Genomic DNA, 24782 nt, shown 5'->3' on the forward strand with positions numbered 1-24782 from the left:
TTACGTTTGGTAAGTCCTCTCTCCCTCTTCTTGATAACAAAATTTCTAATGGTCGTTCGATTAGGTCCAATGTATAAAATGAACACTCACTAAGATATTTAGTTTCCAGGAATATTTGCCGCATTATGATTCCCTTCAATGACACTCATGCATAACATGATTGAGAAGACACCTTTCCAAAGCCGTGAAAGTGGCGTCACTAATGCCCACCCCGAGCGACGCCAAATTACTCCCAAGTAAGCCGCCTGTCGACAGCCCGTGAATAATAAATTACGCTTGCGGCAAATAAAACAACATCTCGCTGCGGCCTTGTTTCATCAAAAGCTGTAGTGTCGCCGTACTTTAATGGCGGTGTCTTTTCTTAATAGTGGTGAAATCCTAGATACAACATTTCAAGTATTGAAACCATTACAGCTCTCTTCACACCCGAGATAATATTTAAGTAAATAATGTCACAAATTCGTCCAATCTGAGTAATTCTCAGTTTTACATTATCTCCTAGAGACCACGAGGAAAATAATTTCCATCAGGGCCTTTATTCCCCTAGTTTTCCCAAAGGTCACTAGTTTTTTTGTTGTTGTTTAAACCGTCCATTTCGGAACATTCCCAGTGCTGGAGAAAGGTCTAAATACTGGAAGATGCAATCGTGCATCCCGGAAGCACCGCTCGTGACACTAATATCATTCAGCTTAAGCATGGTAGCTCACACCTTGGCTTGGTAGGGATGGCTTGGCTATTGAAACAGGTATTCTCCTACCCGTTCTGAACTATTTTATTTGTGCAATCCGCCAACTTTTATTGCACAAATCTCACTACATATTCATTTATTCTTTTTATCTGCTGTGTATCTTCTTGTGTTACGTATCGTTTGATTTAATTTTGAATATGGGATTGGTCCCACTCAACAAGATGCACAATGTAATCACATGAGTGAGCTGGCTTTGTATGTTTAGGGTTATTTATTTAGGTTTATATTTATGATTTCTTGCTTTACTTTATGAATTCGCCCGAGACATAAATGCAACAGTTTGCAACGTACAAAATGGCGTCTTGACTCATTTTCGAGGATATTTCCTACTTAGTATGTCTAGCTATATATATGATGATAAATTACCCGTGGCTGAGTTTAAGGAGAAACATAAAACATACTTTTATACTTTTTCGTAAGGATACCTTACCGCCAGAGGCGGCTCTAAGGATCCGGTCGTGATAGGTCATTTGACAAAAAAAGTGTGACTAATCCTTATTTGATATTGTGAAAAATGCTCATATATTATTATCTATATCAATTTGTTATAGTATTTAGAGTCCACGACTGTAGTTGTGTAGTTGTGCACAGCATTAAAGTAAACAAAAAAAGTTTGATTCTATTTGTAAATGATCTTTTACGTTTTTTGTTTTGTTTCATTCTTCAGCTTCATTTTAAATCGATAACAATATAAATAATTATTCCAAACCTTTCCCGAACTATCCAATTGAAAAACAACCACTGTTCCACACGCTACAAGCGTGTAAAATTAAAAACTTACATTCGTTTATGTCACCATCTCTGTAAAACATATAATATTAATCGTCTTGTCTCCGCTTTACTGTCTAAGCTTTCTTCGGTACCTAATTTTTACTTCTACGAAAAACATAGTGCCATCTCGTTTATTCTATGGCGCAAACAGTTACAGAAGATGCCAAAGTGGACATTTTTTAAATTGACACAGCGAATAGTGTAGACTTGTGAATGAAAGCTTCTATTACAGACAACAGATGTCACTGCTAGTCACTCGCCGCCGCCGCTGTTTCACGTTCCTTTTTAAATAAATTAAGAATAAGACCAGTTTTTTTGATGCACATAATTGATTATTATTGTTGTCTTATAATTTTAGGGGGTCAAACACCGCAAGGAAAGAACCGCCACTGCTTGCCGCAGTTCATTTTGGTGTTATTTTTAATAATAAAAACACTAGTGTAAAATTTTACAATTATTCAGCTTGTATCGTAAAGGGGCGGAATTCCGATTTTCTACCGATTTATATCATATTTCTCTTGAACACTTTAAGTTTCTAAAATCTCGAAAAAATAAATGCTATTTTTCAAGATAATTTCTGAAGATTTGTAGGGCCGAAACGTTAATTATATATAATTCCCTCGATAGAAAAAAATTGCAAAGTATGCTCCAAAAAATATTATTTACATGTTCGTTTCTGTTATATTACAAGTTATATGTATAAAAAAATTCACATTGCTTCTTTAAATGCTACTCAAGGTTTTTGTAAAGAAACTTTTGCTCTATTGTTAATAAGTCATGTTTAATTAAATATTTTCACAACTGTCGCTTACGCCTATTGCTTTTAAATCATATTAATTATAGTGCGCTCGCTCCCACTTGAATATTTACCTACTTTCCCTTGAGAAACTTCATTCGCTAACTCGAGGGCTTCGTGAGCAGACGTGTCGTTCAACGTTCTACGATCTACAGACGTGCAATTATGTGCAAATATTTGAATCTATAAAGATAATTTTACTCGGGTAAAGTATATCAGTTAATAAATATTGTTTTTCAAAGGTGGCAAATACACGAAATACATCTCGTATTTCAAAGAAAACATTATATCTCCAAAATGTTCAAACATGATGCAAGCTAATAGGTGAGAAGAAAAAAATACAATATTTGATTTATAAGCTTATATTTATTATAAACGATAATTTATTATAAAAAATAGTAATTAATATTGTTATGTATTATGTAGTAAAAATTAGAGTTATTATTTTATTTTTTCAGAATACGTACTTTGGGAAATAAAAATAATTTCAATGCATTACAAATTACGGGATAAGTTTTATTTATTTACTTTTTTTTGTTGAGGAATACCTATATGATCGTGATTTCTTTTTTAATTAACTTTCTACGTACAAAAACACACACGTCACTTGACAACTGCTCTAATGATGGATACTGCAACGATGTCCGAAATGTTGGCTGAAGGGCAACAGAATAAATAACGATAATATGTTATAATAATGTATGAGCATGGAGCCATCTATTTCAAATAATAATACTGAGCCAAAATAATTATTTTCGCTCGCGCTTCGTTATTACGAAGCGCGAGCAAAAACAGCTATTGAAAGTTCTGAAACTATGGGGAATTTAATTTAATTTAGTGATGTTATTTTTTCAGAATGCTGTGTAGAGGGTCTTTTTGAGAAGGAGGGAGTGAACCGGTCCTGAATGTCAACTGTACAATTTCTACCCAGATTTAACTTTATTGTACATTTTTTAATTAACCGTACCTAGGTGTTCTATTTTCAATAAATTCTTTAATTATATTTCAGATGTGAAATCTATACTCCGCTACAGAATGTTTTGCCTGAGTTTTGTAAAGATGTCAAAGCACGGAGGTAATAATAAAATCATTTGAGCCCTTTACTATTATTTAAAATGTCAATTCTTGAAGTGCAGTAATAATCAATGTTTTTATTTGTTTCGATCTTCCACGAACAATCTGAAAAGGCACCTAAGTATTATACTCGTAAGGAGAATATAGAAAAGGTGGAAAGGACAAACGGATTTTAGATTTTCGATGAAATTATTGTGTTGTGAAATATTTATTTTGGTATTTATTACATTATTTTTCTTTACAGTTTATCTGATGTACGTGTCCACATAAACAAGAACCAAAACAAGTCCAAAAACAAGAAACTTATCGACCACAGTGGTCTTTCTGTGGTTATTTACTAATGTATGTGCAATAGTGATTTATTTTACTAATGTTTGTTATTTTATTATCGATAAAAGATGTTCCGGAGAGATGAATTATTAATCTACAAACTCTCTGCTTCATGGGAAAAAAATATCTGCTTCATACGAAAAAAATAATCTTCATTCATACAAACCTTCAAAAGTTTATAATAGTTTTATATTGGCATCCAAATCAATGTATTTTTTCATAAATTCCTGTCCATTTTTAACTCTGATTTGAAACTTGATTCAACTGACGGTCTCCGCGGTCGTGAACTAAAACTCTAGACTAGAAATACAATCTTGTCCTTTCAAATTATATTTAGTATATGTACTTACAGCACGTTCCAGAGTGGAAGATACTCTCAGGATCGTCCTGGTGTAAAGCCACCATTGGAATTTCCTTGAAATGGCTTTAGCCGTGTTTGGTGACCAGATTTGAACATTCAGGTTCTTCCCACCTTCCTCTTCCCCAAGTCCTTCTCCCCACTACGACAGCGGTATCCAAACCCGCCTTCCAAATTGGCGTTTATAATAGTGGTTAATTTTTGGGGTGTTATGCCGTGTTGCGCTACCCCATTATTTAGTCAACGATTCGGGCGGAGCGCCCTTTCCAATAAATAAATTAAGAAGCTGCGTCGCGTCGCCTTGAGGCAACTAGGCGACCTTACTGGGACAGTGTTCCAACAACATAACCATCCATTTGCCAAGTTAAAAGCACGTAGATCCTTTCAATATCAATTGGAAATTATGTCAAAAAGGAATTTGTTTCTTCAGAGATTAAACGTAAAATATATATATATATCTGCTGCAGGTATATTGTAAGTAAGACATTCTTTTCTCGCAATCCTCTAACTATGCATTCCATTTTAGCGCTGACGAGTTTAATTGGTATCACCATTTATTTAGTTTTATTTATTTCACTGCTACTTGTCTTCGTAGTGTCTATTGAGGAGTTCCGGCACGGACGATCGATAAAGCCGTATATCAACACGGTATTGACGAAATCCGTCATCTATGGTCAGTTGGCGATATTTGCGAGCACGGTCATAAAATGATTCCGACAGTCGGTAGACAAACGCCGCTGCTTTAGCGACACCTCCAAGATGTCAGATAAGCTCTCAATATGCATAACTTTTGGATAATGTCACTCGTTATTCAAAATGACCGGCTTACAAATTAATGGAGGTGAACTAACTAAGTTCTTACAATTGAAAGAAATCGTATAAACGTTCCACAGACTTAATTAATTCATCCACAAGAACGCCTTCGATTGAAATTTTCAATACTTTTGATGTAACAAATGTACAACAAATAAATGCTAAAAATATATTACGAAACTATTCAAAAATAACGAATTCTCTACAATACCGCGTATTCATCAAAAAAGGTCTAATCAGAATATTTCAAATCAAAATAAATAAATAAATCAAATCAAAAATATTTCAGATCATAAAACCACATTCGGACAAAGAAATTATATTTATTTAGCGATGAAACTCCACAACATCCTTCCCCTGATATAAAGCAAATAGAAAATTTGAATGATTACAAATCAAGAATATAACTGGATGAAAGAGATTAATGAAAAAACTCTGAAAAAACATTAAAAACGACATTGAAAACTAATAAAACATAATATATTAATAATTTAGTTCGCCTCAGCACAGGTTACACAAGTGAGGAGGACTAAAAAATGCAATTTAGTATAAATATATTTAGTATCATATTTTGTATGTACAATGTTTAAATAGTCGCTATAATAAAAATAAAATAAATCTAAGACGCAATCATCATACGTGATTCCGTTCCAGCTTGGAAAAACAAAAGTAATGAATAGAAAAATAGACAAAATAGACCCCATGTAACCCTTACTTAGTGTCAAAAAGAACATGCGAACTGTAAATGCATATTGAAGTTATTTTTGACATAGCTGTCTGATGTTTTGGAATATTAAGTTATAGAAAATAACTCCATTGTTATGTGAGCCTAATATGTCATTTGTTGCATTATCAATATAGTGCTCGGGAAATCGGTTTTAAATCATCTGTGTTACGCCTATCTATTTAAATGTGCTAGGCCCCTGAAAATTGTTGTTAGCAATTAGTATTGTGATAAAGTAACGTCAAGGAAAATGTTATTGCTTAAGCACTAAATAATCTTAACTAAACAAATCTGATAATTTGTCCGATTAAAAAGGAAGTAAAAAGCTTCCGAGCGGTAAGTCCGTCTCGATAAAATTATGCGCACTATTTTCAGCTCTTTTATTTTCTAATTTGCAACTGTTAAAAATATCCTGTTAACTGTCAAAAATAAGCAAGTACTAAAAAGTAACAACCGTAACAAAATAAATATCATTTGCACGGAAGCACGAAATGTAAAAGCGTGTTTGCGATTATTACGGATATTAACAAAGTTGATCCCTTTAAAAATAACAATAGTAAGAATATCTCTCTGCAAATGACTGCCATCTGTCTTCAGACTCCAGTATTGTAGAAATGAGTGGCCAAGCTCGAGCGAACATTCCTGTTGCTGCAAAGTTAATTAGGTGTTTGTTAGGGGTTTGTTTGTTCCGGCAATGTGCGTATTACATTTACTATGCAAACTTTTAATTGACTTGGGTGAATTATTCAATAATATTTGAGGGGGACTGTGATTTATTAATTATCTATATCATAAACCCTTAATAAGTAGGTTCCTGTGCATGATGGGATATTTTTAAACCACAAACAAAAATCATATTGAGATTTCATGACCCTTGATCCCCCGGATAGTTGGTCCCCCGGATAGTTGATCCCCCAGACAGTTGGACCCCGGACAGTTGATCCTTCTGCCGATTGATCTTTCAGACACTTCATCCCCAAAGGATTATTTCAGTTTTATCTCCTCCCGAATGTCGTCTTTCGTTATTCGGTGGTACATCCTCTCTGCATACTACTTCGGAGACAAGGCATTATTGTAAGACTTTTTTAGGAGATTTTCATTCAAGACGCCTGTAGATATTGTAAGTATAGATAGGAACAACTTTCCGGGAGATCAACTGCCCGAGGATCAACTACATGGGGGATCAACGAGCGGGGGTTCAACTAGTGGGGGTTCAACTGACAGGGCATCAAGTGTCATGGAGTCTTAATTTGAATTTTCCCATTTAAAAAATAATAATATCAATTTTCCTGTACCAAACATAAATTAATAATAATAATAATAACATTTGTGTATTCTAGCATCACGTTCATCAATCAAATGCATTTTACATAGAGCTTTATATTAGTGATCTACGAACCGGTGGATGAAATCTGTTACACATAAATTGATAATAGTTTGTTATATATTAATAGATATTTATTTGTTCGATTTCTGTTCTGGTAGGTAAGTTTTAAAGTTTACATAGGTTAGTAGTAACCTATAATGAACACCATACTATGAGAACCTGTGCTGAGGTGTTCGTAAACATAAACTGTTATTTTGCCGTCATAATTAAAAACACAGTATCCTTCTTGAGATTCTCGAGGAGGATTCTGTGTTTTCACCCATGGCGGCACTATTGCATATTACATTCGTAGATAGGAGATATACACAAAATAGTAAAAATAAAATAAAATGTTACTAAATGAAGGGGAATAATTAAATTGTGTGGGTTTGGTTTGGTTTGGAGTAAATAGCTTTTGGAAAAATATAAGATTGCAAGGAGAATTGTAGTTTGTTTTTGAAGAGGTGAAAATATACGATCTGGCATAAACATTGATGTATTATATTATGATGTTGTATTTAGTCTATGGGCGTAAAGTTATCTAATTGACAAAACGTCGAGCACTTTCAGTTTATTTGGTTCTATTTATGTCCCGATCTTTAATTCATTACCAAATAACGATTTAAAATACGTAAAGTTCTAGTGTCTATAAAAAAATAAAACAAAATACTGAAACAATTTCATTTTCAACTTAGTTTATTTCCCTAATGATCAAAACTTAATATGTGTGCAAACGAGTTTGGCTAGATCATGTATCTCTAATGAAGGTTTGTTGGCAAGATGCGATGGTATAAAGACAAATGATAAGTTGGTTTGCAGAGTTGCGCGCGCACGCCCCCACAGTGTAGATTAGGTACAACCCGGTACTCGTACTCGTACTCAGTACAACACTTGTACTTTGTTCGGCCCCGAACTTATAAAGTCTGCCGCCCGAGGCTGAGCTCATTATTACGTGTATAATAAACCTGCTTTCCAGCGCCATATTATTATATTTCTCGCTATAAAGGGTACACCCTTCGAGCAACATGACAGTATATGTAAATAAGGTATATGGTGATCCTCGGCGGCGCATCAAAGCAGCGAACACACGCACTGGTGATGGTTGATACCCGAAGTGGCTTGTCACTGCGGTTTTAGTTACTAACTAAACTAACTAATCAAATCAAACCGGAACATGGACATCGATCATCTCCCTCTACGAGGTGGTGCATAGCCAGGGAGGCCGAAGGGCGCCCCAATTAGTGCGCACCGCCAATGGCCACAAATGAAGTAAAATTGTATCGTGTCTGTTTTTACTAGAAATGTCTCCCTAATATCAAATGGATGATTTTTGCTCCAAATAAGCTTAAAGTTGTCAAGTACATGCTGTTGACTTCCTGTACAAAACAGACAAAATAATATAAAAGCTAGAGTTGTTCTCGTCGCGTAAAGTTAAAGGCGGATATTATGGAAGTATTCGTAGTGGCAATTCAAACCATGAATGGAGGTTTATGCACATTGTTTGAAATCCCCTCACCCACTCTCCCGCACTTAAACACAACGTGTAGGCATTGGAGTATGCGTGCAATCAAATGGTTTAATTACACGCAATCTTCAGTTGAAAAATACAATGGCCTCATAAGGCAATAACGTTCAGTAAGCTTTGGCTCAATACTTTGCTTCGAAGTATTTGATTTAAAAATAATGTAATGTAAATTCTACCTAACTGATAAACAACTGTTTATGTAAAACATAACTAATAAACATTACACACAAACTGATGTTCAACAGCCGCATAGATTTGATAGACTTGTTTAGCTGTGTTTTAGCGTTGACTCTCGAATTATTCTTGTAATCGATGTATCTGTTCTTAATTGACTGGCATGTTATCTGTCAAATCTGTGTAAATTTGATTAGTTGCGGTCACATTTCAATTTAGTGATATAAAAAATAAATGACAGAGTGAAACCTTTTTTGAACAGTGCAATAGCTAATGTTGAACACGAATAGTAAAAAGGAAGATACATTATTTGACTTTATATCGGTGTTCAATGCATTGTATATTTTAGGAGCGATGAAACAGAATTGTAGTTGAGCGAATGTGGTTCTAGTTTTAGGGAGCACGCATCCCAGGTTTGATGTAAAGCGGGTGTGTGCTGGATGTTGTGGAGACACCAGCAGGTTATTTTTCCGCATATAACATAAGCTTGTCTTAGTAAATAACTGGCGAATACCTAGGCCCCTAATTGTAGTAAATAGTTCGTTTGAGGGGTGGGTAGGTGGTTTGCATTTAAATATAATTCTCAAAATTAGTTTTTGTACTGTAATAACATGATTGATATATTACCATATGTTGCTACGGATTGGAAAATAGTCTCCAAGTCTAAGTAGGACCTAAGAGAGCAGAATATATGACAGAGCTTACAGAGTATTTTTACTGTGTCATTTATATGGGCCTCCCAGCGTAGTTGGTCGTCTGACTATTCACAAATATTTAACATACTTTGTTGATTTTAGGGTGGAACATGTGCAATTGATGTTATGTGAGGTTTCAAGAGTGTTTAGATTGAGTGAACACGAGTGATTGGTTTAGGCCAGTTATTGGAAGCATTATGTTTTCGTATAGAAAATGTCATGTATTGTGTTTTGTCGATATTAAGTGTGATGATGTATGTGTCTAGCCAATGCTTTAATTTTATTAGGCCACATCAGTTTTGTGAGTTATTGATTGCCATGATTCACCTTCAAATATAACGACTGTATCGTCTGCAAATATAAATATCTTCGTTCCAATAGATAATGTTTTGCTTCTACGTATTTTGTCAGAGTGGATAAGACAGAGTGGTTAGACAGTTGTTTTCAAACCATAAATAGGCTACTCTTGTTATTCCGATATCAAATAAGAGACCTATCAAATGCTTTTGTTAGATCGAGAAAAACAACAAGAGTGACATTAACTCGGTGAGTGCTTCACCGCCTTTTCTATCATTTTAGATTTTGTGCTTAGTATGGAATGGGAATATCTGTCGGTAGTTGTTTACAGATTATTTGTCACCTGCTTTGAAGATTGGGATTATTGTGAACTGTTTTAAGGAACTAGGAAATATACCAGTTTTGAAGTTTAGATTAATTATAAGTATATTTCTAAATATTTTTGTTCATATCCGAAAACAAAAAACGATTTTTGAAAGGTAATACCATTCGCTTTCAAATTGTATTATTATAAAAAATATATAATATTTGAAAAATACAATGGCGCATTGTACGTAATAACTATAATTAAAAATATATACATTCATTAGAAAAATGTATCATAAACGATTTTGTCACCTCGCATTTTTGTCGTTTCGTAAAAATAATTGATAAAAAATTCACAAAGTTTCATAGTTTTTTTTCAACTTTGGTTTCGTAGAGGTGTACATTATAATTATTCTGTAGTTAAATTTTTGATTTGAATATAAAGCGTGGTGTTTTCTCTTCCTTAGATCATATTTCTAACCATGACATTAAGGGAGATACAACAATTTTTACGAGACTGTATGAGCTCTTCCCAAAAGCGAACAAATTGGCATGAGGGGTTAATTGAGTAGGTAATTATTCAATTACCTACTTAAAAATCTTATGATTTCAGGAGAAATTTTGTTTTTGAAAATATAAATATACTTTTATGGACGCAAGGCCTACAGTAACTAACTAAGTAGATAAGTTATTCATCTGTCTGGTTATCGCTTACTACTCAAAGTAACATAATAATAATCTGAATTTCTGTGAAATCTAGAAAATTCTACAAATTATTGTCTGATTCACCAGAATTAACAACACTATGGATTTATGTAGGCAACCCCACGATGTAACGTAACGGTCTTCTCATTTGAACACGAGATATTGCTAAGGTTAACATTTCACCAGATTACATTAATTAAATATAAATGGGCGCCGGTGATAGCCGAGATGTGGTTATTATAGCCGGGTCGATACAGACTAAATTCTAGTGCCGAGTTGAGATGAACTCCATTTGTTTTGTTCTCATTTTGTACGCCGACCGATTTCAGAAATATTTGTGTAATAACTTTTAACTAGCGCGGATCCGCGAAAAGAGTTGTGAAGCTCGAAGTATTAGTGAAATGTTTCCCTCCAGATCCATTGTCTATCGAAAACAAATATTGTCAATTTTGTATTTTATACAATCATACTTTTAGTTGATAAATAATTACAGAGACCACTGAATATAAAAACTTTAATAATCATTAGCGATTCAGATTTAGATACATACCGTGGTCGAGGGGTAAATATGTCGACTAGCAAGCTGGAAGTCACGGGTTCAAATCCCGGTGTGCGCAAGTAAATTTTATTTGATCAATTTGTGTTATTTCACAAAGTACTAATTTAAAATAATATAAAGTATACTTGCGGCACGTTCCAGAGTGGAAGATACTCTCAGTATCACCCTGGTGTAAGACAGAATTGAAACGTTTCTTGAAATAATTTTGGCCGTGTTTGGTGACCAGATCGAATGGTTCACTTTCTTCATCACTTTCCTCTTCCCCATCTCCTTCCCTTTCCCCCTACCTTCATCCTCACAACATACCCCAATTGGGGATGCCATAGTCTCACTGGCTACGGCTGGTAATAAATAATACAATAGCATTATGTAAAATATTGGCCAGTATTTTTACTATGGTGTCATCTGTGTGTAAAGCTACAAATCTTCTCCAAGCTTAAACTAAATGTTTTCTGTTTCTGTTTGTAAACAATAAAATTAAATAGATCATAGGAACTTATGATATATTGTAAAACGGAACTATTCAAAATATCAGATTATTATTATTTGATGTCTTATAAAATAGATTATGGATAACTACCAAATGTTAGTTACGTAAATACAAATATACCTTTTTTCTCTGTGATTCCTGATTGAAGAGAAAAATATTCATAAGTTAGCAAGCAGAACTCTAAAATATGTTTTTGTATAAGACTGCATACAATATATTATGATACCAGCGCAGACCCGTGAAAAATCACGGTATATTTGTGAAGCTGAAAGCATACAATTTTAAACAATTTCCACATAGGTATATTAAAATAATTTTCATGCCTACTTCTTCACTGGTCCGAACCGTTCCGACAATCAGTGCCAATTTTGAAAATCAAGCTCAGTTCTTAAGGTCATTGCATTGAGTTACACAGGGACACACAACTGAAATTATCGTTTTTAATTATGTAGGTTAACAAGTTTTATAAAACCCGGGAAAATTTTTAAGTAAGCTTACTACAAATATAAATAATATGTCCCATTCCGTTTGTATAACTAAATTCGTTTCCACGAGCACATGAAGGTAATTGGTGAAATCGTTGCTTTTCACACCAGTTCCCGTGAAGGAGCGCTCACGCCCCAAAAGTTTACATTGTTGGGCACTGACGACCAAATGTAATTTTTTCTGAAATCACATTATTTGGAATGTACGTAACGGTCGCTGCATTTCTGTGGGATCAGTGATTTAATTAATTATACTATACGCCCATAAGGGCATACATTATATAATAATTTTGTGAAATTATAAGTCAAATTTGTTAACAATGTAATCTATATATATATATACCTTTATTTTAAACCACTTTATTTTACTATAATGCTCTCCCGGTTTCATAAGCGTCCTTTATACATCGGCATAATATTAAATTTAATTTCATATATATAGCGTTGCCGGGCTTTATGTTGAGTTTGACGAGGTCAGATATACACATTTATTTTTAATGAAAATTGTACAAAAGAAATATCAACATTCTGTTGGCTCCGTAGTAGGTTTTAATAATGAATAGGATGGTGTAAAAGGTAGATATTTTCTAAATACGAATGTTAAAGTTACTAATTATAGTTAATAGTGGCAATGAATAATTAAAACATTTAATAAGCCCTGAGTTATTTTAAATAGAGCAATCATATATTTAAAGAATTTTGTTCATACCTGACAAGATAAATTACATTACCAGATATGTTTATTTATATTTTTCGAGGCATCCTTTGTACCTCACATGATAAATAACAGAGCCAGATGTGTTTTTTTTAACATTTTTTCGGGGCATCCTTTGTAAATGGCATGATAAATAACAGAACTAGGCGTGTTTTATTAATATTTTTCGGGGCATTCTTTGTACCTTTGTAAGCTCGGCGAATGCACAGAGGTTATCTATTTTTAAAGAGTTTTTTGAAGGCCAGTAAAAAGGCAACGGGTCTCGAGACCAGTTGAATAGGTCAAAGGTTCTCCTTAAATCAGCCTCTCTCGATCTCTCACGCCATGCTACGCCACGGCGGGGAGGCGCATCCTGATCCCAAGCACCCCTGCTAAATCACTAAACGTAACGAACCACTTGGGGTGACCTATTAGCCCAGCTAATGAACGCATTGAGCTGGAACAAATTAGGGGAAAGCTGAATTTTTGCAAGTGAATAGTACCTTCCATACGGAGTATTTTTACAACAGTCCCACTCCTCCGCTTGCTTCCCACCCTGAGAATACAATATACTGGTTGGTGATGGTAGAAGTGGCAATTGAAACAACGAAGTAAAGAAAACCAGCAAAGCTATAAGCAATACTAGTAGATCTGTGTCTGTTCCAACAACCACTTCAAGAGATAGGGAAATAAAGATACAGAATCAACATGCTCTTTTCTGAAAGATATTACTATTTACTGACTGACATCTTTGAAGGTTACATTTTCAAACCACTCTTTATTCTCTACACGAAGAATTTTTGTTGGATGTTTTCTTGATTTCCAAAACTTAGGCTGGCCGCATACATACGTTTTCCGTATTCGATTTCCGAATTCGTTTTCCGTATTCGTAATTCCGTGAGACTAGCGCAAACGTTCGTTGTTCTTCATTCGGAATGTATAAACGTCAGTTCCAGTGTTGCCAACAAGGGCGATATATCGCCATTTAGGCTACTCAGATCGAGAATCGGCGCCGAAAAAATCTAAAAGGCGACTGGTCGCCAATTAAGCTACTTCAAAAACATCAATTTTAAACATGTCCCGAAATTCTCTAGCCACCCCCCCTCCCATGAAATTTATTTTTCTGGGGACAAATTTTATATTTTCTTGAAATTCTCTAGCCACCCCCCATGAATTTTTTTTATTTTCTGGGGACAAATTTTATTTTTTTGAAATTCTCTAGCCACCCCCCCCCTCCACGAAATTTTTATTTTCACGTAAAAGCATCAATTTTAAACATGTCCCACCTAACAGCAAATTCGGCTACTTTACGCTACCTTATGTATGAGAAACGGTGATATTAGGTCAAGATCCGTTGGCAAAACTGAATTACTGAACAGAAATTTCCGAATGTTTGCATCGGTATAAACAAACTGTATGCAATAGCTGCGTTCCGCATGACGTCATTAGGTTTTTTCCATTCGGTTACTCCGAACGCGCCGGCTCGCATTCGGAACGTGCGTAAGGAATTTGTTCCGTTCGGAACTAAAACGAACGTGTGCGGCAGTTAATGTATTTTCTACTGATTCCGTGCATTCGGATGTCCGAATACGGAAAACGAATTCGGAAATCGAATACGGAAAACGTATGTATGCGGCCAGCCTTAGACACCGCGGACGAGCTACATAACTTTGTCGTGTCTTTGAAAAATGGAGTGATGCACTATACACTTAATTCCTCCCATGGCATGAAAGATGGAGTGATGTACTATGCACTTAATTCCTCCCATGGCATGAAAGATGGAATGATGTACGATGCACTTAATTCCTCCCATGGCATGAAATATGTTATCCTAAATATGTTATCCTATCATCCTAAATTCCTATTCCTCCCCTCCTCACCTAAAATATATATTTTTTTTTTATACAATAAATCTCCATCTCCAATCAATTTTAATATAGGAGACTTTTTTGGCTTGACTGTATTTAACATGTATATATTTATATTTTATGTATAAGCTGTTTGTCTCTTACCTTTACCAATAAATAAATGTTTGGGCTACCTAATGTTTTTACCTTCATCGGCATTGTCTAACACTTGGGTCTTCATCGTAGGAGGCTCATCTCTTATGTTAGAGATATTTGATATCTGTCACCTTCAAGATAAGATGAAAAAGTGTCTAATGACGACAACCCTTCAATTAAATGGTAAGATACGTACATTCTTTGTAGATAGAAAAACAAACTTGTCTGTATCTATTGATGACAAGGTTATTAGGGTGTGATTAATTTCTTTTTGTAATATCAGGTCCATTATCGTTAAATCTCTTCTTTGTTACAGGTCATGTAAACAGATTCATGTTTCAGGAATTAAATCATCACCCTCGCGATTGATTTCCGATACATCAGGTAGCTTTAACCATCATATGGCCATTTTTAAATATATTCAAACTCTCCAGATTTACATCCTTTTCCATGTATCTATATCAGTCATCTAGTACTTTATAACTTGAGTGAGACATGGACATGATAGTTTTTCTACCAGAAATACTCACCAAATCCGATTTTGATTCGCCTACCAAGTAAAGCACTTGATGAGTAAGAAGAATAAAGGTAATCAATATTGTACATAATTTTAAAGATTATTAAATTTGAAAAACAGTTTAATCGAAACATTTTCCTTAAAATTAAGAAAAATGTCCATCTTCAAAAAACTTATTTAAAATAAATATATTTTTTTACAAATTTCTCATTATTATTTGCTTAACTATTGCAGATAAACAATAGTTTTATTCCAGATTATTTTAGGTAACTTTATGATAAATTCATTACTGGAAGCAATTTTCTCATTTATATTTTAGTAGAACTTAAAATTTTAATGTTTGGCGGCACAGGGGGGGAAGCAAGCGGGGGAGGAGTGGGGAACTTCTGTAAAAATAATCCCTGCACTAGGTTCTATTCACTTGCAAAAAATCAGTTTTCCTTTGGTTGTCCAATAAATTGTTCGCGGGGCGGCGGCACCTAAACCCGCCTCCCGAATTGTGGATGCTTTTTCTTGGGATTGCTGGATATTTGCAACCTTAGGTTTTCTGTAACGTACAGTTTGATGTAACAATACTTCTTAATGGCTTTAATGTCAATAGCCTCCAAACACACAAGCTCAGCTTTACCTCTTATACCTTTGCCTCTTTGCCAACGTATCCTTAATGATACGTTTCAAATTCACTTCTCTGAATATATCTGGGGAAACTGCATGTGGTAAATATATGAACACATTATCTGGTAAGACGGTAAAATTTACTTACTTAATTTCAACAATGAGAAAGCCCGCTATCCGGAATGTCTGTTTTAAGAATAATATTACCCTACCACACTTTTTACAGGTAGAACGAACAATAAGATGTGAAGATATTTCTCAAACGTGTCAAATAACTATATGTTCCACAGTGGAGTTGAGAAATGTTCCTGTTTAAAAAAATAATATATATTATTGGAAAAAAAATACACATAAAATTTTAATTTATGTAGCGCAATGGTATCACATATATTTATTGTCTGATGTGGCATAGATTTGTCATGATTTATCAGTGAAAATATCAGAGATCAAAACATCTGACTTCCGAGATACAAAAAATGGATAACTTTTAAACGAAAATTTCTTTTAACGACTGCTATGTTTATTATTATTATCTGTATCTGTGTTTTCTCAAATAAAAAAAGAATGGGTCGAAGAAACGAAGCGTCCTCATGTTTTTTTAAATAAATTTTACAAATGATAAATTTTGTGATTTTCTCAAATAAATAATATTGAAGAAAATAGAAATGAATATTAAAAAGTCAGATTAAAATACATGCACAATTATTTTATATCAAATGTTTTGACGCAGTTTGATCATGGTAGGTACTTATCTAGAACAGTACGTGTTTACGATTTCATTGTCATATTTGAAAATGTATTTGCCGAATAAAACAACATAATATTTGAGTGATAACAGAGAATAACGTGTAGTGTAAGTGTAATACGTACTTGTATCATGCTTTCTAAAATAATTTTATATCATCTTCACTTAATAATGCAATCTGGGGTTGTATATTGGACACTAAAGGTTTTCTCGTATCTGTGAATACATAGTGTAATAATTAGTTGACACTCACCTTTAGCGGCTTCTGCCTTAGATCCAGCAAGTGGTGCGTGAGGCTGATCGTCGTGTTCGGCGCGCGCACGGCGGAGGCCAAGGGCAGCACGAGGCGCGCGGTGGGCCTGCGCACCCAGCCGCCGAGGAGCACCACGTAGATGCGCTCTTCGATCGTCAGTGGGGGGCCGATCGGCCAACTGAACACCTGGAGAACACCACACATGGGTCACACGTATTACGCCGGGGAGGTTTAATCGTACATTGTAAACAACTGTTATTATGATAACGCACTACTTTCATTGCAAAGCCGCTTTGATATTCCGTGCAGATTGCTCTAACTTGGCAATCCATGCCAAATCTCCCTTTTTATTTATTTATTTATCACCAATATACATAATTATTCACCATTTGCAGCACAACAGTGACATGTGAACTATCATGTATTTATAAAAAATTACATTTATTAATCGTTTGTAATAAAATCATGAATTTAGTTACTCGCTAATATTGTCTTCCATGATTCAAAATCACAAGTTGAGATTTTACTCATTAAGTTTTTCCAAAAATACAAATAAAATATTCATCCTAGACTTTTTGCAAAGTCAATAGAAGTCGTACATTAAAACAAAAATGGATGTATTTTTACAAGACACCATCTAATTTGCACTTAGTTCGGAAGGAATCTTACAAACATACAAAAAGATAGCAGTGAATATTAAAATGCTTTAAGAAAATGTTTTTAGTCGAAGTATGATACAGTTAAATATGACTGATAAGGCTGAATTAACTCAGTTGTTCCCGGGTTCAATTTATAGGGGCGACCAAATCTTTTTCTGATTTTTCTGTTTAAAATTTTTGTTTGATATAGTTAACAATAATATCCTACATGACTTCCGCACAGCGCACTAAGCCGCTCCCAACTAGCAAGTGAGTTATTAAATACCTGAACGTTGTCGGGAAGTCCCGAATATATTACGTATAATTGTCACAATTTATTTAATGCATTTTATTTTTCCCTTTCAACTGAAGCTGCTGGGAGCTGCACAGTGCGTAGTGCGGCCTTCGTGTGGATATAACCAAAGAAATGTGAAAAATATGCAAGTTATGGCGAAAAATTTGGAAAATCACTTAAGTTTAACTTTTTCAAAACTCGTACAAATTACATTTGAGAATTGGCAACCGGGAAAAACAGAACAGAGAGAAAATCTTTAAGTCCTCGGAAAAATCAGAATAAAGTAATAGGTTGGGCTAACCCTATTAATATTATTATATTGGCTTGTTTGTTATTTTCTTTGTTTTGTCAAGAACCTTGAAACATTATCAAAGGTTGTGGAAAATACCCCAAACAATGCCGTGTCACGTGTCAATTCAACAAGTCCCCAGTGGCTGTACTCTCCAGTCTTTAATCCATGCTTCTCAATGCCATTCCTGACGACACGACACACGTCACTCGCCATTGTTAAATATTTCATTAAGAACGCCGAGCCAAGAACAATACACAGAAGAAGATTATTTTCAACATACAAAAAATTGAACTTTCGTACTTGAAAACTATCACCTCATTATGAACCTTGTTAATATCTGTGGCATTTTTAAATTCTACTAAAACCCTCCATCCTTAAAATTTCTCATGCCGGTAACTTCAAAATTTGCTATTGCCTTTTATTTCACCCTCTGTTTCATTATTTTCCTGTTACTTCTTTTTTGGTTTTATGATAACAACTGGTTTGTGTTTTTTTTTACCTTTTTTGCATAGGTTTCAGGTAAGTTTATTTTTCTAATATCTTTTTTAATGTCTTCATTTTTACTATTCATGTTAATGAAAAGCGTTTTATTTTCCTGCATATTTTTTTTTACTTCATAAAAATTTTGGGTAACTTTTTGTATTAGCGGTAGGAGTATTTTTAATTCGCCCTTCATCTTTATTTTCTGCCACTAGATGAGCTTCGAATAGTTGATCCATCCCCTCGTTTATTTTTTCTTTTTGATTTACAGATATATTTCCTTTGCTTTCTGTGAGTGTTGTTTTCACAGAATTTATTATGATTCTTGAGTTGATTAGAGCATTATTCACTTCGTTTGTTTCTATTAATATTGATTCTTCTTCTGCTCTATTATATTCTGTATCAGACGATACATCATCCTCATTTTGTTTGTTTGTGGATCGTGGTGTTGTAAATAATTTTGTAAACGGGTCCGTTTTTTTTTGGCGTTTTGTTTCCTTTTTCATTTTTGTAGATAACTCAGTTTTATTTTTCTTTTTCCGATTTTATGTCCGGGCTAAATCTTCCCCATAGGAAAAACTAAACCCTTCCACACACTTTTCCACAAATGATCATCTAGTCAATCAACATTATGCAAGTGCATTATATAAGCAAAATAAATACAAAACAATACAAGAACCTAACAGGGCCTATAAATCCTACTGATCCCTCAATATAAATATTTAAAAAATCTTTCGTTATCCTACATGTAGTCAAAATGACCGACTTTTGCATATTTATATATAAATTTTTTGATAGATCTAATACGCCTACATTTTGAATGAGAGAGCTAGGTATAATCCCAGTAGCCGAAATAACGAATGGTAATATTTTTATAGTCTGAGAATGCCAAATTCTTTTAATCTCATTTTTGTATTTTCTTATTTTTTCATTAACATATTTTTGAATATTACAAGAATTTGGAATAGCGACATCAAAAGTATAATAATATTTATTTATTATTATTTAAAAAAAATACACCTATTGCCATCTGTTGCCATCCACATTAGCGGTAAGTAGTATTATTTTCAAATTCTTATGTTCATTGCTATCTGTTGTCAGGTAGTGTAAGTATTAAATTATTAATGGTAATGTTTATGTGTCAGCTGACATCTGTTGACAAGTAGCTTTATTATTTAATAATAATAAAAAAATTAAAAATCTTTTGGTTTCGGCGAGAAGCGAACTCAGTTCCTTGGGGAATGAGCGACGTCTGCGGCTTAATCCACTAAATTATCACCGGTACATCGAGAATTGAGATTTTATCGGTATATTAGTGATGTGAGCCTTTGAAACTGTCAAATGGTTTGGTTGAATTCTTATTTGCGACAGCACTTTATTCACTTTGCTCACTTCCACAGGTTTTAAATCATTTTTATCACTTTAAATGTACATTTCGGGGCCGTTTTAATTTGAATAGTGTAAAAGGTTCACTACTGTTCCACAGATATTCAATGACCGGTATATTTAACCAGTATAAACTACGATTTAAATTTTTTTTGCAGAGCATTTTTTGGCGTGCCCTCGTATTGATGAAGATACAATCCTCATGACATAAGTAACACTTTTCACTTATAAATAGTGTCTGGAGATTTTCAAATATTGTCCGGTTGTTCATAACCCTGGAATGTTGGTATATCTTAAAAAAATACTATCGGAGTTTATTAACTTCTCTATTATTGAAATAATTTTCAAGGTTTGAATTAATTTTCAAAGCCCGCAAAAACGATCGAAATCTGGCGGGGTACGCTTGACGTCATATATAAGTTGGTTTTGTCCTTTGATAGTAAGGCCACTCCCACATGGGTCGTTATGAAATCGACGAAACACGAAATAAATAATTTAAAAAAAAAACACTTTGAAATGATGTGTATACCTCAGACCCGCAGACAAAGTAGTAGCACAGTAAAGTTTTATGCCTCTTAGTAAGTTGGAATAAAACTTTACTTATTTTTTAATGCTGATTTATTTTCGATGCGAAAATTGGAAAAGATATTTGTTGAACCTAAGCCGGGGCATTCCGAATTTTCAATTCGAGGAAGCCGGCCAAAGTTATTATGTATGTCTCTGCGAGCGGAGCAATGACTTGGCGTGGCGCGCGTGCGCGGGCTTCACGTCTGTGAACATATATACCACTAAGTACAATGTATGCAGGGTGTTAACAGACGTACGTTACGTACCAGTGATTTCTTGGACGGTTACTCAGCAGATTGACCAGTGATAACCAGTGATTTGGAATAACCCGTGACAGTAAACTACCATGAAACCTACATATACAACAAATCACGAATAAAGCTGCTAAAATGTTAGGTTGCACCAAATACCCTAATATTAATAATACGTCCAACTCCAGTGAAATGCGGCAATATTAACAACACTAGCCGCTATACGGCGCTAGTGCAGCATATTGACGTAGACATTTCCTTTAATGGCGGCAAATTGAATTTATGTTTATTACTAGCTGACGTATACCCGGCGTTGCTGGGAGTTATCTTTGTGAGGGTTCCTGTCTACGTCATTATTAATATTAATAATGACGTAGACATTTCCTTCATGGAACCCTCACAAAGATAACTCCCAGCAACGCCGGGTACACGTTGCTGGGAGTTACGTGTACCCGGCGTTGCTGAGAGTTATCTTTGTGAGGGTTCCTGTCTACGTCATTATTAATATTAATAATGACGTAGACATTTCCTTCATGGAACCCTCACAAAGATAACTCCCAGCAACGTGTACCCGGCGTTGCTGGGAGTTATCTTTGTGAAGGTTCCATGATTACTCAACTCAGTGACTATTCAACATACCTTAAAAAAGTGATATAAAGTCATTTAAAACTATGAAAAAAATAATTTTAACTTAACCTAACCTAACCTACTTACCCAGTTAATAAAGTTTTTGTTTCATGAATTTCCATGACTTTATATAACTTTTTAAAGATGTGATGTATTATCATTTTGATGATTTATCCGGTCACCCTTTGTGAGGCAGACATATGGCGTCGCGAACTTTTCTGCGGGCCTTTTTAAACTACTAGTAAACAATTCCGTAGTACATTATTTTAATGTATCTCATAATGTTTAGCCAGCGCGGCGTTAGCAATGTAAGCGCCTATAAATATTTCTGACGACTTGATTACATATCATTGACTTTACTCTATTTTCAATAAATATAACATGCTTGTATTATACATACATATAAACCTACCATAGTGAAAACTTCATAAAGAGGTTCTGTGTGTACAGTTTACGGATGTAACAATGTCCCATGAAGAGTTTCTGCGTCTACAGTTTACGGATGTAACAAATGTCCCATAAAGGGTTTCTGTGTGTACAGTTTACTGATGTAACAATGTCCCATAGAGGGTTTCTGTGTGTACAGTTTACGGATGTAACAATGTCCCATAAAGGGTTTCTGTGTGTACAGTTTACGGATGTAACAATGACAAACAACAAAAATCGTTTTGAGAAATATAATAAGAATTCGTTAAATCCGAGCATAAAAAGCGAGCAATAAAATGTTTTTTATTGCATAAAACGTGAAATGTACAAATCAGAAATTAAAACATAATTCTTACAATTAAATAAGTATTTTATTACATTTCTAAGCTATCGAAGAGAGAGTTAATAGTCGCTTTAATGTTGCCATCATAATATATGCGAAATGTCAGAAGTTGGAGGTATTATTAATATTATAGGGACAACTTTATATTGGTTACGTGCGGAGTCGTCTGGAGTTTGCAGTTGTTTGGTTCTCGTTTTATACATTTCACATTTACGAAATCGAAGCAATTCGAATCAAATTATCTTTGTAATAAGACCCTTAAATCCATATGATGGACAAAAGCGTACAATTTTATTCTAATTCAGATATATATGTAGATACGAAGAGGAAATCCATAATTGGTAATGAAAATAACTTGTGGATGAAAATTACATTTTTATTGGGCTTTTCACTATTGATACGAGAAGCGAAATAACATGCACTCTCAACATTGACAACAATTCGAGGCAAAAGTCCACTACATGAGAACTTAGGAGGAAGCGCATCATGGAAATATAACCTAGCTAAATTTAAGTGCTAAACCCACCCTGTGTTTTATACGTCTTACGTTAGAGAGACGGGTGGATTTAAACAAGCAAATTGGCGTACAGAATACTTAATATAGCTACAGAACCCTCGAGGTGACCTCACTTAATATTAATTACATGACAGTCGCAACCCAAAAATAAATCACCCTAGACTTGCAAAAAAGTCAATAGATGTCACGCATTAAAATTAAAATATGATGTATTTATCCAAGATGTTATCTAGATTGCTTTTAGTTAAGTTGAATCTTGCGATCATACATAAAGATAATAGGTAGTAAAAATGTGCGGTGAGAAAATGAAGATAATGTTGGTAGTTGCTATTCGAAGTATGATTGCAGTTAAATATGACTGAAAGAGATAGGATCCATCAGCTCTGTCGGTAGAGTAGAGCTAGAATCTACCGACGAGAGCAAACCAATAATTCGTTAAGCATAACTTGCAAAAATTGTATTTAAAAAAAATAAATAACGCTATCTATGGAAGCGTGCTTTCTAGTAGTAAGTAAGCCGTCGAAATTGTAGAATTACTTATTATAGAAAAATATTTAAAATAAACGGTTACTTTTGTGCTCATTCATAAACAAATATCACGATCTGTTTCATGTATCGTTTAGATTTCTCAGTATTATCTTCTTCTTCTTCAATGATATGTTACATTATGGTTATAACCTTCAAAAGTTAAAAAACGAAAAGTTATTCCAATAAGTTGGAACTTTTAGATAATGTCAATAGGTGTCCCATATTAATACAAATCGGATATGTTAATCCGAGACACTAGGTTAGAAATAAATTCTTTAGAAATTTGTATTCATTCAAAAAGATAGCAGCCAAAAATATGGGAAAAATTAGTTATGTGTTAACTAGGATTATATTGTTGATTCTGAATTTGAAATACGAGGAATCTAGGGATCAGTGTTGTAGGAGTAACGGACATATGGATTTATTCGTCCTGCTGCGGCGCAAGGCGATGGGTCGTGAGACCAGTAGGAGAGGTCAAATGGTTTTCCCGAACCAGCCTCTCCCGATCTGGCCCGCCACGCAGCTGGTGGGCAGGCGCATCCTGTACACACCTCACGAGATGAACCAGGGAACCCCTGCTAAATCACCCACCATAGCTGGCCATTTGGGGTGCCCTATGGCAGAGGTGTTGGTTATCCAATAAATGGTTCCCGGGGCGGCGGTACCCATACCGCCTCCCAAATCGGGTTTAGAAAGCGAATGAAACAGGTACTAACTGTCTATTTTTTGGTTTTGTTGAGTTTTATTGTTTAATGTACATTTGTTGCTTAAATTTCGTGTACTTTGCAACCGGTTTCGACACAACCGTGTCGTTACTAGCAATCTTAAAAAATAAAATAAAACTCAATAAAACAAAAATGTCTAAAAATTTTTACATGGTTAATGCCCAAGAAATACAAAAAAACTAACTGTCTACTTTGCGAAGGGTAATTTGTGTGCAGAATTCAAATAACTTACTGTGAGAAGTGCTTTAGTTTTATTATTTTCACAATGAGTGGGTCTTGACAGTTTTAATAAAAATTGAACCATGTATCATAGAAAGTAGTGGACATAATAAGCATTTATTTTTATTTTCACTCTTCGAATTGTGTTTCCACCATTGTTTCCACGGCTTAAATGTTGTAAAAAAATAATTACCGCATTTTTTTTATGTTGACGGACAAATTTACTATAACGCTTTAAAATAAAATAATAATTTTAATTTTGTTACGCATATCAGAAAGTGTGTATATATATTCATTAGATTGAGAAATATTTTAAAACGTAAGTAACCTAAAAAGAGAATACTACGCACGGAATTATAGAATGAGGGGGGTCATACAATAAGATTCTAACCCCGATCAAAGTGGTCCAGAAGCTAATCCTCAAGAAAGACTATACGAGTATATC

General features: G+C 34.4%; 1 protein-coding gene across 1 annotated transcript in view; it reads right to left on the bottom strand.

Moving 5' to 3' along the window:
• Positions 1–24782, bottom strand: part of mfr (ferlin family C2 domain-containing myoferlin misfire) — a 193117-nt gene that overhangs the window by 53453 nt on the left and 114882 nt on the right. Inside the window, exon 4 of the mRNA XM_089645736.1 lies at positions 17044–17229. Coding sequence (XP_089501862.1) covers positions 17044–17229 — 186 coding nt within the window. The remainder of the gene's footprint in view (positions 1–17043; positions 17230–24782) is intronic.

Source organism: Hesperophylax consimilis, chromosome 23, assembly GCF_061612785.1.
Source record: "Hesperophylax consimilis isolate HC1 chromosome 23, BYU_Hcon_1.0, whole genome shotgun sequence".
Lineage (NCBI taxonomy): Eukaryota > Metazoa > Arthropoda > Insecta > Trichoptera > Limnephilidae > Hesperophylax > Hesperophylax consimilis.